The sequence below is a fragment of the Oncorhynchus tshawytscha genome, linkage group LG30, assembly GCF_018296145.1.
Source record: "Oncorhynchus tshawytscha isolate Ot180627B linkage group LG30, Otsh_v2.0, whole genome shotgun sequence".
NCBI lineage: Eukaryota > Metazoa > Chordata > Actinopteri > Salmoniformes > Salmonidae > Oncorhynchus > Oncorhynchus tshawytscha.
The window spans coordinates 8,376,578-8,388,658 of NC_056458.1; the positions used below are offsets into that span (position 1 = coordinate 8,376,578).

The following is a 12,081-nucleotide window of genomic DNA, read 5'->3' on the forward strand; positions in this document are numbered from 1 at the left end:
TTTTATAGCATTAATGTGGACCAGTTTTTTTTACTACTACTAATTTGATTGTTGTAGCCATCAATTGTGTCATTAACAATCACCCATATTAGAAAACGTATTTCATTTCAAACATCACATTTCTCTTGAATAGGCTACTTATTGTAATGAACGATATCAAATCAAAATTTGTCATGTCCCGACTACAATAGGTGTAGACCTTACAGTGAAATGCTTACTTACAAGCCCTTAACCAACATTGTAGTTTAAAGAAAATACCCAAACAAAAAAAAGTAAGACAAGAATAACAAATAATTAAAGCGCAGCAGTAAATAACAATAGTGGGGCTATATACAGGTGGTACCAGTACAGAGTCAATGTGTGTGTGTGGGGGGGTGGGCACCGGTGTCGAGGTAATATGTTCATGTAGGTAGAGGTAAAGTGACTGCATGGATAATAAACAGAGTAGCAGCTGCGTAAAAATGTGGTGTGGGGACAATGCAAATGGTCCGGGTAGCCATTTGATTAACTGTTCAGCAGTGTTATGGCTTGGGGGTAGAAGCTGTTAAGAAGCCTTTTTGACCTAGACTTGCTTCTCCGGTACCGCTTGCCGTGCGGTAGCAGAAAGAACAGTCTTATTACTAGGGTGGCTGGTGTCTTTAACAATTCTTTGGGCCTTCCTCTGACACCGACCTGGTATAGGTGAAAAAAATAAAATAAAATAGAGGTCCTGGGTGGCAGGAAGCTTGGCCCCGGTGAAGTACTGGGCCAAAAGCACTACCCTCTGTAGTGCCTTGCGGTCGGAGGCAGAGCAGTTGCCATACCAGGCAGTGATGCAACCAGTCAGGATGCTTTCGATGGTGCAGCTGTAAAACCTTTTGAGGATCTGAGGACCCTTGCCAAATCTTTTCACTCCTGAGGAGGAATAGGTTTTGTCGTGCCCTCTTCACGACTGTCTTTGTGTGCTTGGACCATGTTAGTTTGTTGGTTACGTGGACGCCAAGGAACTTGAAGCTCTCAACCTGCTCCACTACAGTCCCGTCGATGAGAATGGGTGTGTGCTCGGTCCTCCTTTTACTGTAGTCCACAATCTCTAGAGGTCGACCAATTTTAATTGGAAGGCCGATTAATTAGGGCCGATTTCAAGTTTTCATAACAATCGGAAATCAGTGTTTTTGGACACTTATTTGGCCGATATTGATTTTTTTTTTTTTTACACCTTTTATTTAACTAGGCAAGTCAGTTAAGAACACATTCTTATTTTCAATGACTGCCTAGGAACGGTGGGTTAACTGCCTCGTTCAGGGGCAGAACGACAGATTTTTACCTTGTCAGCTCGGGGGATTCAATCTTGCAACCTTACAGTTAACTAGTCCAAAGCTCTAACCACCTCCCTCACGAGGAGCCTGCCTGTTACGCGAATGCAGTAAGCCAAGGTAAGTTGTTAGCTAGCATTAAACTTATCTTATAAAAAAACAATCAATCAATCATAATCACTAGTTAACTACACATGGTTGATGATATTACTAGTTTATCAAGCGTGTCCTGCGTTGCATATAATCGATGCGGTGCGTATTGTTGCTCCAATGTGTACCTAACCATAAACATCAATGCCTTTTCATAAAATCAATACACAGAATTATATATTTTTAAACCTGCATATTTAGCTAAAGGAAATCTAGGTTAGCAGGCAATATTAACCAGGTGAAATTGTGTCACTTCTCTTGCGTTCATTGCACGCAGAGTCAGTGTATATGCAACAGTTTGGGCCGCCTAATTTGCCAGAATCTTACGTAATTATGACATAACATTGAAGGTTGTGCAATGTAACAGGAATATTTAGACTTATGGATGCCACCCGTTAGATAAAATACGGAACGGTTCCGTATTTCACTGAAAGAGTAAACGTCTTGTTTTTGAGATGATAGTTTACGGATTCGGCCATATTAATGACCTAAGGCCCGTATTTCTGTGTGTTATAATGTTATAACTAAGTCTATGATTTGATAAAGCAGTCTGACTGAGCGATGGTAGGCAGCAGCAGGCTCGTAAGCATTCATTCAAAATTTATTTTGTGTCAAGAGAAACTATAGTTGCACGCCCCTTATCGCTTGAAGAGAAACAGACTTTCAATATAAAACACAGGCGAAGTGGTTTAAAATGCAGATTTTGATTGTCTGCATTTTGAAAATGCTGATTTCTGAAAGCTAATGCGAACCCTGCATATTTCAGTAGCTTTCTAATCTTGAGATGGAAAAAAACTGAATGTCCCCTTTAAAGTAATGTTAATCTGTAGTGACCTGAAGACGCACTGATCTGTTGTGATCTCTCTCTCACACACAGACAAAAGCCCGGTTGACAGTTTTTCATGGTGATGAATGGCGTGTACAGGAAGAGTTCCACAGCGTTCAGTATCTACGCACTCTCATCTTAGCACCCCGTTCTAGCTGTGACATCTTGTTGGTTTATGACCGCCACACTCCTTTTTTTTTCCCCTCCTCTGTCTCTGTTAAAGGGTCACAAGGCGATTTTTATCCAGGACAACCTTGGCACATTTAGTACATCATCCATTTTGGGTTGAGGCTCATAGGTTTGTCCCGTAAGTCCACTGCAACAGCTCGGCAGACGTAAACATGCTCTTCCACCATAATGGCTGTCAACACGAGGCAGGCGCACAATGACGAGTAGAGGGGGGAATAAAGCTGATTATTACGGGGTCAGCTGCACTGCAGGGAGGAGTGTCACCCAAATTGTCTATACATCATACATTAAGGGTGATTAGGGAGGTGGTAGCGCTTTACACTTGTACCCTTATACGGGTTGACAATGGCAGATTTGGACACTGATAAGCGCCTTAATTGGGACGCAGTGGCTGTACAGTAGCGTGCTATACATGAGAGCTCGGGGTCAGAGCTCGGGGTCAGAGCTCGGGGTCTCCGCTTCACAACGCTGTATGGGATTTGTCTGACAGCCGTTCTGAACTTGAGCACTGTGCGACAATGTTGCCCCCATCCCTTCTGCTAATTTAGCAAATTTCTTTTGTCGTCTGAGTGAGGGGGGGGAAAAAGCTATAAATGACAAGGACTCGATGTATTTTGAAAGATGAGGCGTTGAGGATTATAATAAATACTGCTTTGACGGCATATAGAGAAAGTCAAACACCTGTGAGTCCAAAGTTGCACTTCACATTTACATATGTAATATCTTGTCATCGTTTATGATCATTGTTTGGTGTACAGTTACAAGAGGACATGGCGTCATACCCTGGGATGACCTGACCAGAATGAGCCCATTTGATGTATTGTGAAGAAAATTTGCCATAGGCCACACACCTGAATGCACACATGACTCATGCTTTTCTGAATTGCCTTGTGAAAGCTTTCGTTAACAACAAATGTGGCAAAGTACAGTAAATGTAAAATGCTCGTAAAATCAACATTGTAATGTTTTGCATTCAGTCTTGTCAGGTGAACTGTCAATTTTCTGAACAGGAACTGAATAATTTCCCCATAATCTCCAAACTGTTCCCTTTTAATTGCTACCAGGGGTATTTGTTTATTTGGATCCCCATTGAGCTTTTACAGAAGCAGCAGCTACTCTTCCTGGGGTCCACTAATTATGCATTACATATTTCTTCATTAAGAAACATTTCAATTTAGCCCCATCCATATAGGGCGGTTTCCACGAGTGTAAGGGGTTCATTTGCTAAGAAGGGGTTCATTTGCTAAGAAGGGGTTCATTTGCTAAGAAGGGGTTCATTTGCTAAGAAGGGGTTCATTTGCTATTTTTGCTAAGAAGGGGTTCATTTGCTAAGAAGGGGTTCATTTGCTAAGAAGGGGTTCATTTGCTAAGAAGGGGTTCATTTGCTAAGAAGGGGTTCATTTGCTAAGAAGGGGTTCATTTGCTAAGGTGGGGTTCATTTGCTAAGATGGGGTTGGTGGGTGTGTGAGTCGGAGGAGGACGTGTGTGACGGGAATGAATATGTGCATAAAGGAGGTTATTTGTTGGTATGTAGTTAGTGTATTAAAAGACTGCATGTGTGAGAAAGCTGTAGGCTCTCTATTTCTGGCTTGTGTGTATGGAGCAGACAGTCCCAACAAAGCCCTGTCACCTCATCCCCTGCAGGCAGACACAATCCTCCTGGGTCCTGTGTCTGGCCCTCCCTCCCCAGCTCTAAGCCCTATTGATTTATATCCCCTCCAATTCATCACCTTAATCGGTGACCAGGGGAATATTGTAATTCACTCATTAGATATCAGAGAAGGCCATTTTAAACGGTCATTTTTTAAACTTTATGAATTGCACTTTTCTAAGGCACGCACTGTAGATATGACTAGTGTGACGACGCGTTTTGGAGGATAGAGGTGGTGGTGACAGCCAGGTATCACGATGAAAAATAATCTTTTTGCCTTATTACCTTTGTAGAACAAAATTGTGGGATGCTGTTTCGGAGGAGGCTGTGTTCAGAGGTTGTGTGTATTCTAGGCTCAGTGGGGAGGCTGGCTAGTTTCGAAGCTGTGTCTATTGGCTAGGTTCGAAGCTGTGTCTATTGGCTAGGTTCGAAGCTGTGTCTATTGGCTAGGTTCGAAGCTGTGTCTATTGGCTAGGTTCGAAGCTGTGTCTATTGGCTAGGTTGTGTCAGACGGAGGCTGTGTGTTGTAGGCTACGTCATAGGCTGGGTGTATCGTAGCATGTGTGTTGTACCCTGTGCCCTGTATTGGAGGCTGTGGAAGTGTGAGGGTCTGTGTCATAGTGGGTCAGGGGATTGTGTGTCTGATCCAATCAGGAGTGATTAGTCCAGACACTGAGCCCCAGCTCCTCCTAGCCATAGCAGGGATACACCCCCAGTCCCCTAGTACCATCTCCTTCCCCCTATTCCCCTGTCCCCCCACCCACCCATCACCATTCCCGTCATACCCCTGCTCCAAGTACAGGAAGTGGTGGTAGCCATGTTCGTCCGGGGGAACGCGATGTCCTCCTCTTGTTGCGTTGGCTCCAGATACCAAGGACCAAAGCTCTTCCAGGCTCTAGCAGGGGCCTGGTCAGTCAGTCATCCCCAGAGGGCCCATCATGGCTGCCTGTCTGTCTGTGGGGAGGTAACGGGATCGGCGGGTCGCGGGGGTGGACTGGAGGGAGGCGTTGCCGACTGTTCCTCCTGTCTTGCTTTAATCCAAGGATAATGACTGAGTTTCTATTCTGAGCCACTTCCTAATCTGACTAATGGGATTTACCCTGCTTCTTCTCGTTGTTTTGATATTTACATGTGTGAGGAGTGGAGTGCCGCTCGCGCCTGTGTTACGTTATGTGCTGTAGCAAGGTGTCTGTGTGTTCCGTCCCCTCGTAGGCTGACTCATTGGGGCGGCGGGGTAGCCTCGTGGTTAGAGCGTTGGACTAGTAACCGGAAGGTTGCAAGTTCAACCCCCCGAGCTGACAAGGTACAAATCTGTCGTTCTGCCCCTGAACAGGCAGTTAACCCACTGTTTCTAGGCCGTCATTGAAAATAAGAATTTGATCTTAACTGACTTGCCTAGTTAAATAAAGGTTAAAAAAATATATACAAAACAAATTGATTTCCTGAATTTGATTTTGAAATGTGATTTCACTGTAAGGCCCTTGATGAAGTATGTTTTAGACAGTGGAATAGATGGTCCTGTGAGATGTTATTACAGACCGCTTTATTCGGTCCCATCAATCTCTGTCACAAAGACTCACTGCGCTGGTCCATGTTCATTGAACATATTACATCACTAGCTAAGAGTCCCATGAATACATAACCGTACTGGATGGACTGTATTGGCTGGCCCTGTATGACACACTTTCTTCCTCCTTCACCTCACTAGTGCCGCATTTCCATGGAGACTTACCCCCACATCAGTGTGTTGCCAGTGTTTTAAGTTAATATAAGCTCTATAGTGTTGTTGTGGATCCATTAGGTGTGTGACGTGAAACACACTTGAGACTCTCACTGCCGATAGGTATTTATCACAGTGGGAGGCCGTTCCTTTTATTACTAGAACAAAAGCGCTACCTGCTGCGTGCCAACCCGGGTTGCGACGAACCTGCCATTTGTACTTGTAGAAGATCCCAGACATTTTCCATACGCACCAAAGCGTATTTCTCCCAAATGATGTGCATACATTTGTTTACATCCCTGTTAGTGAGCATTTCTCCTTTACCAAGATAATCCATCCACCTGACAGGTGTGGCATATCAAGAAGTTGATTAAACAGCATGATCATTACACAGGTGCACCTTGTGCTGGGGGACAATTAAAGGCCACTCTAAAATGTACAGTTTTGTCACACAACTCAATGCCACAGATGTTTCATGTTTTGAGGTAGTGTGTCGTTTTTAGAAAAGTTTACAGTACATCCAACTGGACTCACAACCCCAGGCCATGTGTAACCACACCATCCCAGGACCTCCACATCCGGCTTCTTCACCTGCGAGATCGTCTATGGAGGAGGAGTGCTGAGGATTATTTCTGCTTGTAATAAAGCCCTTTTGTGGGGGAAAAACTCATTCTGAGTGGGTGGGCCTGGCTCCCCAGTCATGTGAAATCCATAAATTAGGGCCTAATTCATTCATTTCAATTGACTGATTTCCTACTATGACCTAAATCTTTGAAATTGTTGCATGTTGTGTTTTATTACTAGCGTTACCCATAGCACAATGACTGGAAGTCTATCTACTATCATGCTGGCAGATACCCATAGACTTCCAGCCACTGCCAGTCACACTTCATATGCAATGTAGGCTATGGGATGGCTAAGTGCACAGACGCAATGCACACAACACTATTGTAGGAATAGGTGGGGTTTAGCATAATTACAACTTTGTGGCTGTGGTAACTAGTGATGACCCTGATGGACAAACTTGGATCCTCTCAATCATGTGAGACACATTTGACAGAAGTACCGAACGTAACAAAAATTCTAGTACCAAACTGTTTTTTTTTACCGTGCAATACAATAGATTAGATTCCATGAAACAGCTGCCGAATTAGTGCAGTGTCCTTAGCTAGCTAGCTATGTTGCGCTAACAAGAGAATATGCTAACAATGCTACTGCCACCTTCTGGTTTGGAGTATTTTAACAAGGCTGAGTGGCTGACGACTTCAAGGTCTTTGCTGTGTGAACACAAAAGATTCACTGCCGACACTGTTCAGACGTGCTAAGTACAGTTTGACAATCCTACCGGTGTCTCTGAGCTATAATAACTCAGGAGAGCAAAATCAACAACCTCTGCTTCGTAAGAAGGTGTTAAAGTACCGGTGGCCTGGCTTTGGCCCCAGGTAAAAGCAGGTCCACTGGAGCCATGGACGAGTGAGACACGGATGCCGGACCGCATAGATGGAAACAGACATGTCTCGTCCTTTTGGGTAAAACACTGGGGTAAATCCTGAATCAAAATGCGCCGTAGGAGTGTTCTCTGAGCCCCTACAGACATCCTGCCCTGTCTCACATATAATATCTCTTGTTTTAACACCCCATCCTCCACAAGGTGTCCCCTTTATATGAACTCTTTCTGTTCTCTCCATTCCTGGCCTCTGTCTATTGTCAGTTTATTTGGAGTAGGGACTGGGAATGACGAATGTTCTTTCATTGTAATATGTCCACATTTCTTACCTTGATGCTTCCTGCTTATTAGAGGGAAACCTTTTTTTGATATAGCTGAGGGAAGACAGACTGAATACTCCATGTGAGACTGTGAATGCTCAATACTGCAGGACATCACATTCTGCTGGATCTGCTGAATATATGAGACTTAAGTTCCTCTGATCCGTCTGTATTAAAGGTGTCATTCTTGGAGTATGGATTTAGCTAGGCCTAATTGATATGTCTAAATTAGGGGGTGAGTCAGTGTGCGCATACTTGCCTGCATGCATATTTACCAATATTTTGAAAATGGCTCTCGTAGCAGGTCAACTCCCCTCTGGCAGGTCTACTCTCCCCTATTTCCCAGTTCATGTGGTAGAGTGGTGCTGACACTAACTCAGCGGATGAGTGGTCTCTTATAGCAGAGCATGGAGCAGCAGGCGCTGTCTATCCTGGTGGAGGGAGAGCGGCAGCATGCTCTGCCCCAGCCTTCTGGATTAAGACAGCCTCCTGCAGGGAGAGATGGAGTCTGGAGCAGAAGGCCTGCCGGTCAGCCTGATTTGAGGACAGGGGAGCAGCCTCGCTATCGCTTCGACATAAAGACCCCAAGCCTTAAGGCGTCCGCGTGCTTCCCATTCGAAACAGTTCGGAACAGTTTGTGCATATATTATGTCGACATTTTGTGACGTTTTTGTTCATTTTGGCCTTCGGCAAGGTATTTAAAAAAAAAAAACTTTTGGCCTTTCGGGAAGTTGAAGTCGACGCCCTTTTGTCTGATTGGTCAACAGTAGGGATTCTTCAATGATGTGTTTGTTGTCATTTAAAGGTAGACGGCACGTTTTCGCGCACATTTTTCACTTGAGAAATAATGCACCAAACATCTTAGTTTAGATGTCAAGTTGTGCAACTATGATCTCTGCAAAAAAAATTTAAACATTTTTGACCGACGTCTTGAGTTATTTACGGCGTCTCAAGATGGACAAACGGTACTATTGGTGCTTTTGTCTTGGTTTTTAAAGCCTTTTTAAGAGTGTATGCGAGCACACTCGTTCGCTTTGCCTTGCCGATCTGAACCGAAGCATGTGGACGGCCTTTACCACAGCAGCCCTACTACTCAACCCCCACCCCTAGATCCCACTAAGAGCCTTACGACAGACACAAAGCCAGACACAACAGAACAAACAAACATGGCCTTGATAAACAGACAGATCCGATCTGTTATCTGTCCTCATAAACAAACAGACCGTGTCAGCTAATGGGTCTTTTTAGTTAACTGTCTGGGTTTCAATCTGAATAGATTCCCCCACGGGGAGGGGAGGCCATATAGCTGTCAGAGAAGATAGAGGGGGTAGTCACTTTAGCCAGGGAGAAACCTGAAAACTCTTTCTCCCCCCCCCCCCACACCACTCTGATTCAGAGGGGGTTGGGTTAAATGCGGAATGCACATTTCAGTTGAATGCATTGTTGTGCAACTGACTAGGTATCCCCTTTCCCCTCTCCATGGTGGGGCTTTAACTCTTACCGTGCCACAGCATACTCAGAACACGGTGAAAGGAAGGAGAGGTTCTGGGAAGGAGCAGTGCATGGCCGTGGCACATCTCTGTCCTCTCCTGGTTCCTGAGTTCAGTCATTACCCAGAGATCTACTTCTGGACAGTACATGGACGAGTTGGTCTAGTGCACCCACCCACCCACCAACTCAGTGGCCTTGTGATTAGTTTCCGCCCTGAGATTGAAAGGTTGGGAGTTAGATCCTCGGCCGAGTCATACCAAAGACTAGAAATGGGACCTGATGCGACTCTGCTTGACACAGATTTGGGGTAAGGCACTGTGATGTACACTCGCCCGGACAGGACGCTAGTCTTTTGTACATCAAGCTGCCTCATGCTACAGAAACAGGAGAGCGACTCCTGACCCTATGAGCTGTTCCAGCTTGCACAACCCAAGGCTGGTGCAAGGCAACTTACTTACCCACCCATCCCGCTGTATCTAACACCGTATTTGATGTCTGGATTTCAGATCCCTTGTACTTTTTACCCTTTTTTCTCCCCAATTTCATGATATCCAGTTGGTAGTTAGTCTTGTCTCATCGCTGCAACTCCTGTACGGACTCGGGAGAGGTGACGGTCGAGAGCCATGCCTCCACCGAAACACAACCCTGCCAAGCCGCACTGCTTCTTGACACAATGCTCGCTTAACCCGGAAGGCAGCCGCACCAATGTATCGGAGGAAGCACCAACTGGCCACCGTGTCAGCCTGCAAGCCTCGGTCCGCCACAGGAGTCGCTAGAGCGCGACGGGACCAGTCCATCCCGTCCAGTCAAACCCTCCCCTAATCCGGACGACGCTGGGCCAATTGTGCGCAGCCTCATGGGTCTCCCGGTCGCGGCCGGCTGCGACACAGCCCAGGATCGATAACGGATCTGTAGTGACACCTATAGCACTGTGATGTAGCGCCTTAGACTGCTGTACCACTCGAAGGGCAGTTTTTCCCACTTGGATTCTGAAGCTGTTAGTGATGGTCAGGGATGTATGTTCTGCAGAGGCATATTGGTCAGGTCAGGTGACATTAGAGCTGTGCGATAGACAAACATCCATATTACAATAAATGTATAACGATCAATCAGAAATAAATTAAGTTTTGGGGAGGTGCTAGAGCTGGGGTGACATGGACAACGTTTTATATTGTGATAAATAACTATTTTGCTCGAACAGTAAATACAACCATTTTATAATTTTTCTGGGCAGTTACTTTACATTCATGGTAGGGCTCTAGAATTTTCTCCAGTGTCAGGCTACCACCTCAGTTGTCTTACTATGATAAAAAGTAATACAAGTAAAGCTATTTCATCTAACATATTGAGAGAATGCATGCTTGATATTTTAGGATCCAGAATTATCAGATTTATTTTTTGGCTCTTCAGAGAATTTGACAACATCTTTGCATATCGCCCTATAGTTTTATTATACACCACCTGAGGAAATGGGAACTCAAAACACCTAGCTAGATTGCCTCTAAGAGGGGAGAAATAAATGATCTACTCAGAGAGAGCTGTGACTCTCCCCTCTGTAACTAGAACAGCAACGTTGCTTTGAAAACTGTATTTGTCCCAAAATAGCATTTTTACGCAACGGTCATATGCTTGTTCTTGTCAGAATGCATCTCTCCCTCTTCCATGTCACAGCGGGGAGAGTGATTGATGGCTGCTGTGTGAACGAGCCACTAACAGCCAAAAGGGGACAGGCAGATACTTTCATAGCATTAATCAGCATAATGCACTGTTGACCAAATAATGGTTTTAGAACCATCTACAGGAACGTTGTGTAGACAAATGACCTACGTACGCAAATTGCTTCAGGTAAGCGGAAGGTGGAGCCGGTAATTTTCGGTTTACTGTCCCAGTTCTAGGTGACATTGACCCTTGGCACCAGGCCAGAGTGGCATCAGAAATTGGTGTGTGTTGTGAGGCGTGTGCGTCCTTCAAACGGATTTCACTGAGAGACATCACGGTTATACAGGTATCTGCTCCTCGCGCACGCGTGTGGGTGTGTGTGTTTGTGCGCATACGAAAACCATAGGACTTTCTCATGAAGCTGCTCCTCTTGCCGAGTCGAGATAATTACAATCAGTTTCTCTGGTATATGAGAGACAATGGCAATTTTAAATATTTATCTTAAGTAAACGGCCAGTTGCATGGCAGTTAAACTACAACAGGTGCCGTTTGTACCAAGCCATCCCTCACCTTTCTCCGTCTCTGCTTGGCTTCCATTTTCACTATCTGTCCCAGCTGATATTTGCATTGGCCTTGTCATACCACGCTAGAAAATGTGGCAAATGAAAGTGTGAGACTATCAGTCTGCAGCTTACTGCGGGAGGTGTTAGAGGCTAAATTAAGGGTTCTCCAAGGTCTATGAGGGACGGGCAGATCTAAAAACTTGTTCGGGTGGGAAAGTACCTCCACGCGGTTTCAAGGCACATCGACTGACCCCCCTTCTCTGTTCCCCTGCAGGTTGGATGGTTTTCCCCCAGCCCCGGTCACCATCATGAGCACCATCTCTCCCACCGACTTCGACAGCCAGGAGATCCAGCAGCAGTACAATGACATCAACAACCGCTGGGACCTGGCCGCAGAGACCGACTGGGACAATGAGAACAGCTCGGCACGCCTCTTTGAGCGCTCGCGCATCAAAGCTCTGGCAGGTAGGACAAGGCCCCAGGTGTTAGCGCCGGCATCTGCGTGTGTGTGAATGTCGGTGTGTATGACTAGTGTGTGTGTTCCCAGTCCACCGTCCTGTTGTGGAACATGACCAGCCACGCTGGTTGCAGTAATGTGGAGGCCCAGCAGAGGGAAGCACCAGGCAGCCCTGCAGCCAGAGGCAGCATCGGCCACCTCTGTTCTCACTCTACCATTTTAAACAGACGAAATCTCTCTGTGGTCACATATACATACACGCACCCCTACTCACCCCTCAATGCTGGAAGCAGAAACTGACACCACGACTTCA

At 45.6% G+C, this 12,081-nt stretch overlaps 1 protein-coding gene across 4 annotated transcripts in view; it reads left to right on the forward strand.

Annotated features, from left to right (window-relative positions):
* The window catches only part of LOC112228845 (spectrin beta chain, non-erythrocytic 1-like), a 101,784-nt gene that overhangs the window by 22,916 nt on the left and 66,787 nt on the right, over nucleotides 1-12,081 (forward strand). For all 4 annotated transcript variants that reach the window (XM_042309368.1, XM_042309370.1, XM_042309372.1 and 1 more), the window contains exon 2: nucleotides 11,586-11,776. In XM_042309368.1, coding sequence (XP_042165302.1) covers nucleotides 11,620-11,776 — 157 coding nt within the window. In that variant the 5' untranslated portion in view covers nucleotides 11,586-11,619. The remainder of the gene's footprint in view (nucleotides 1-11,585; nucleotides 11,777-12,081) is intronic.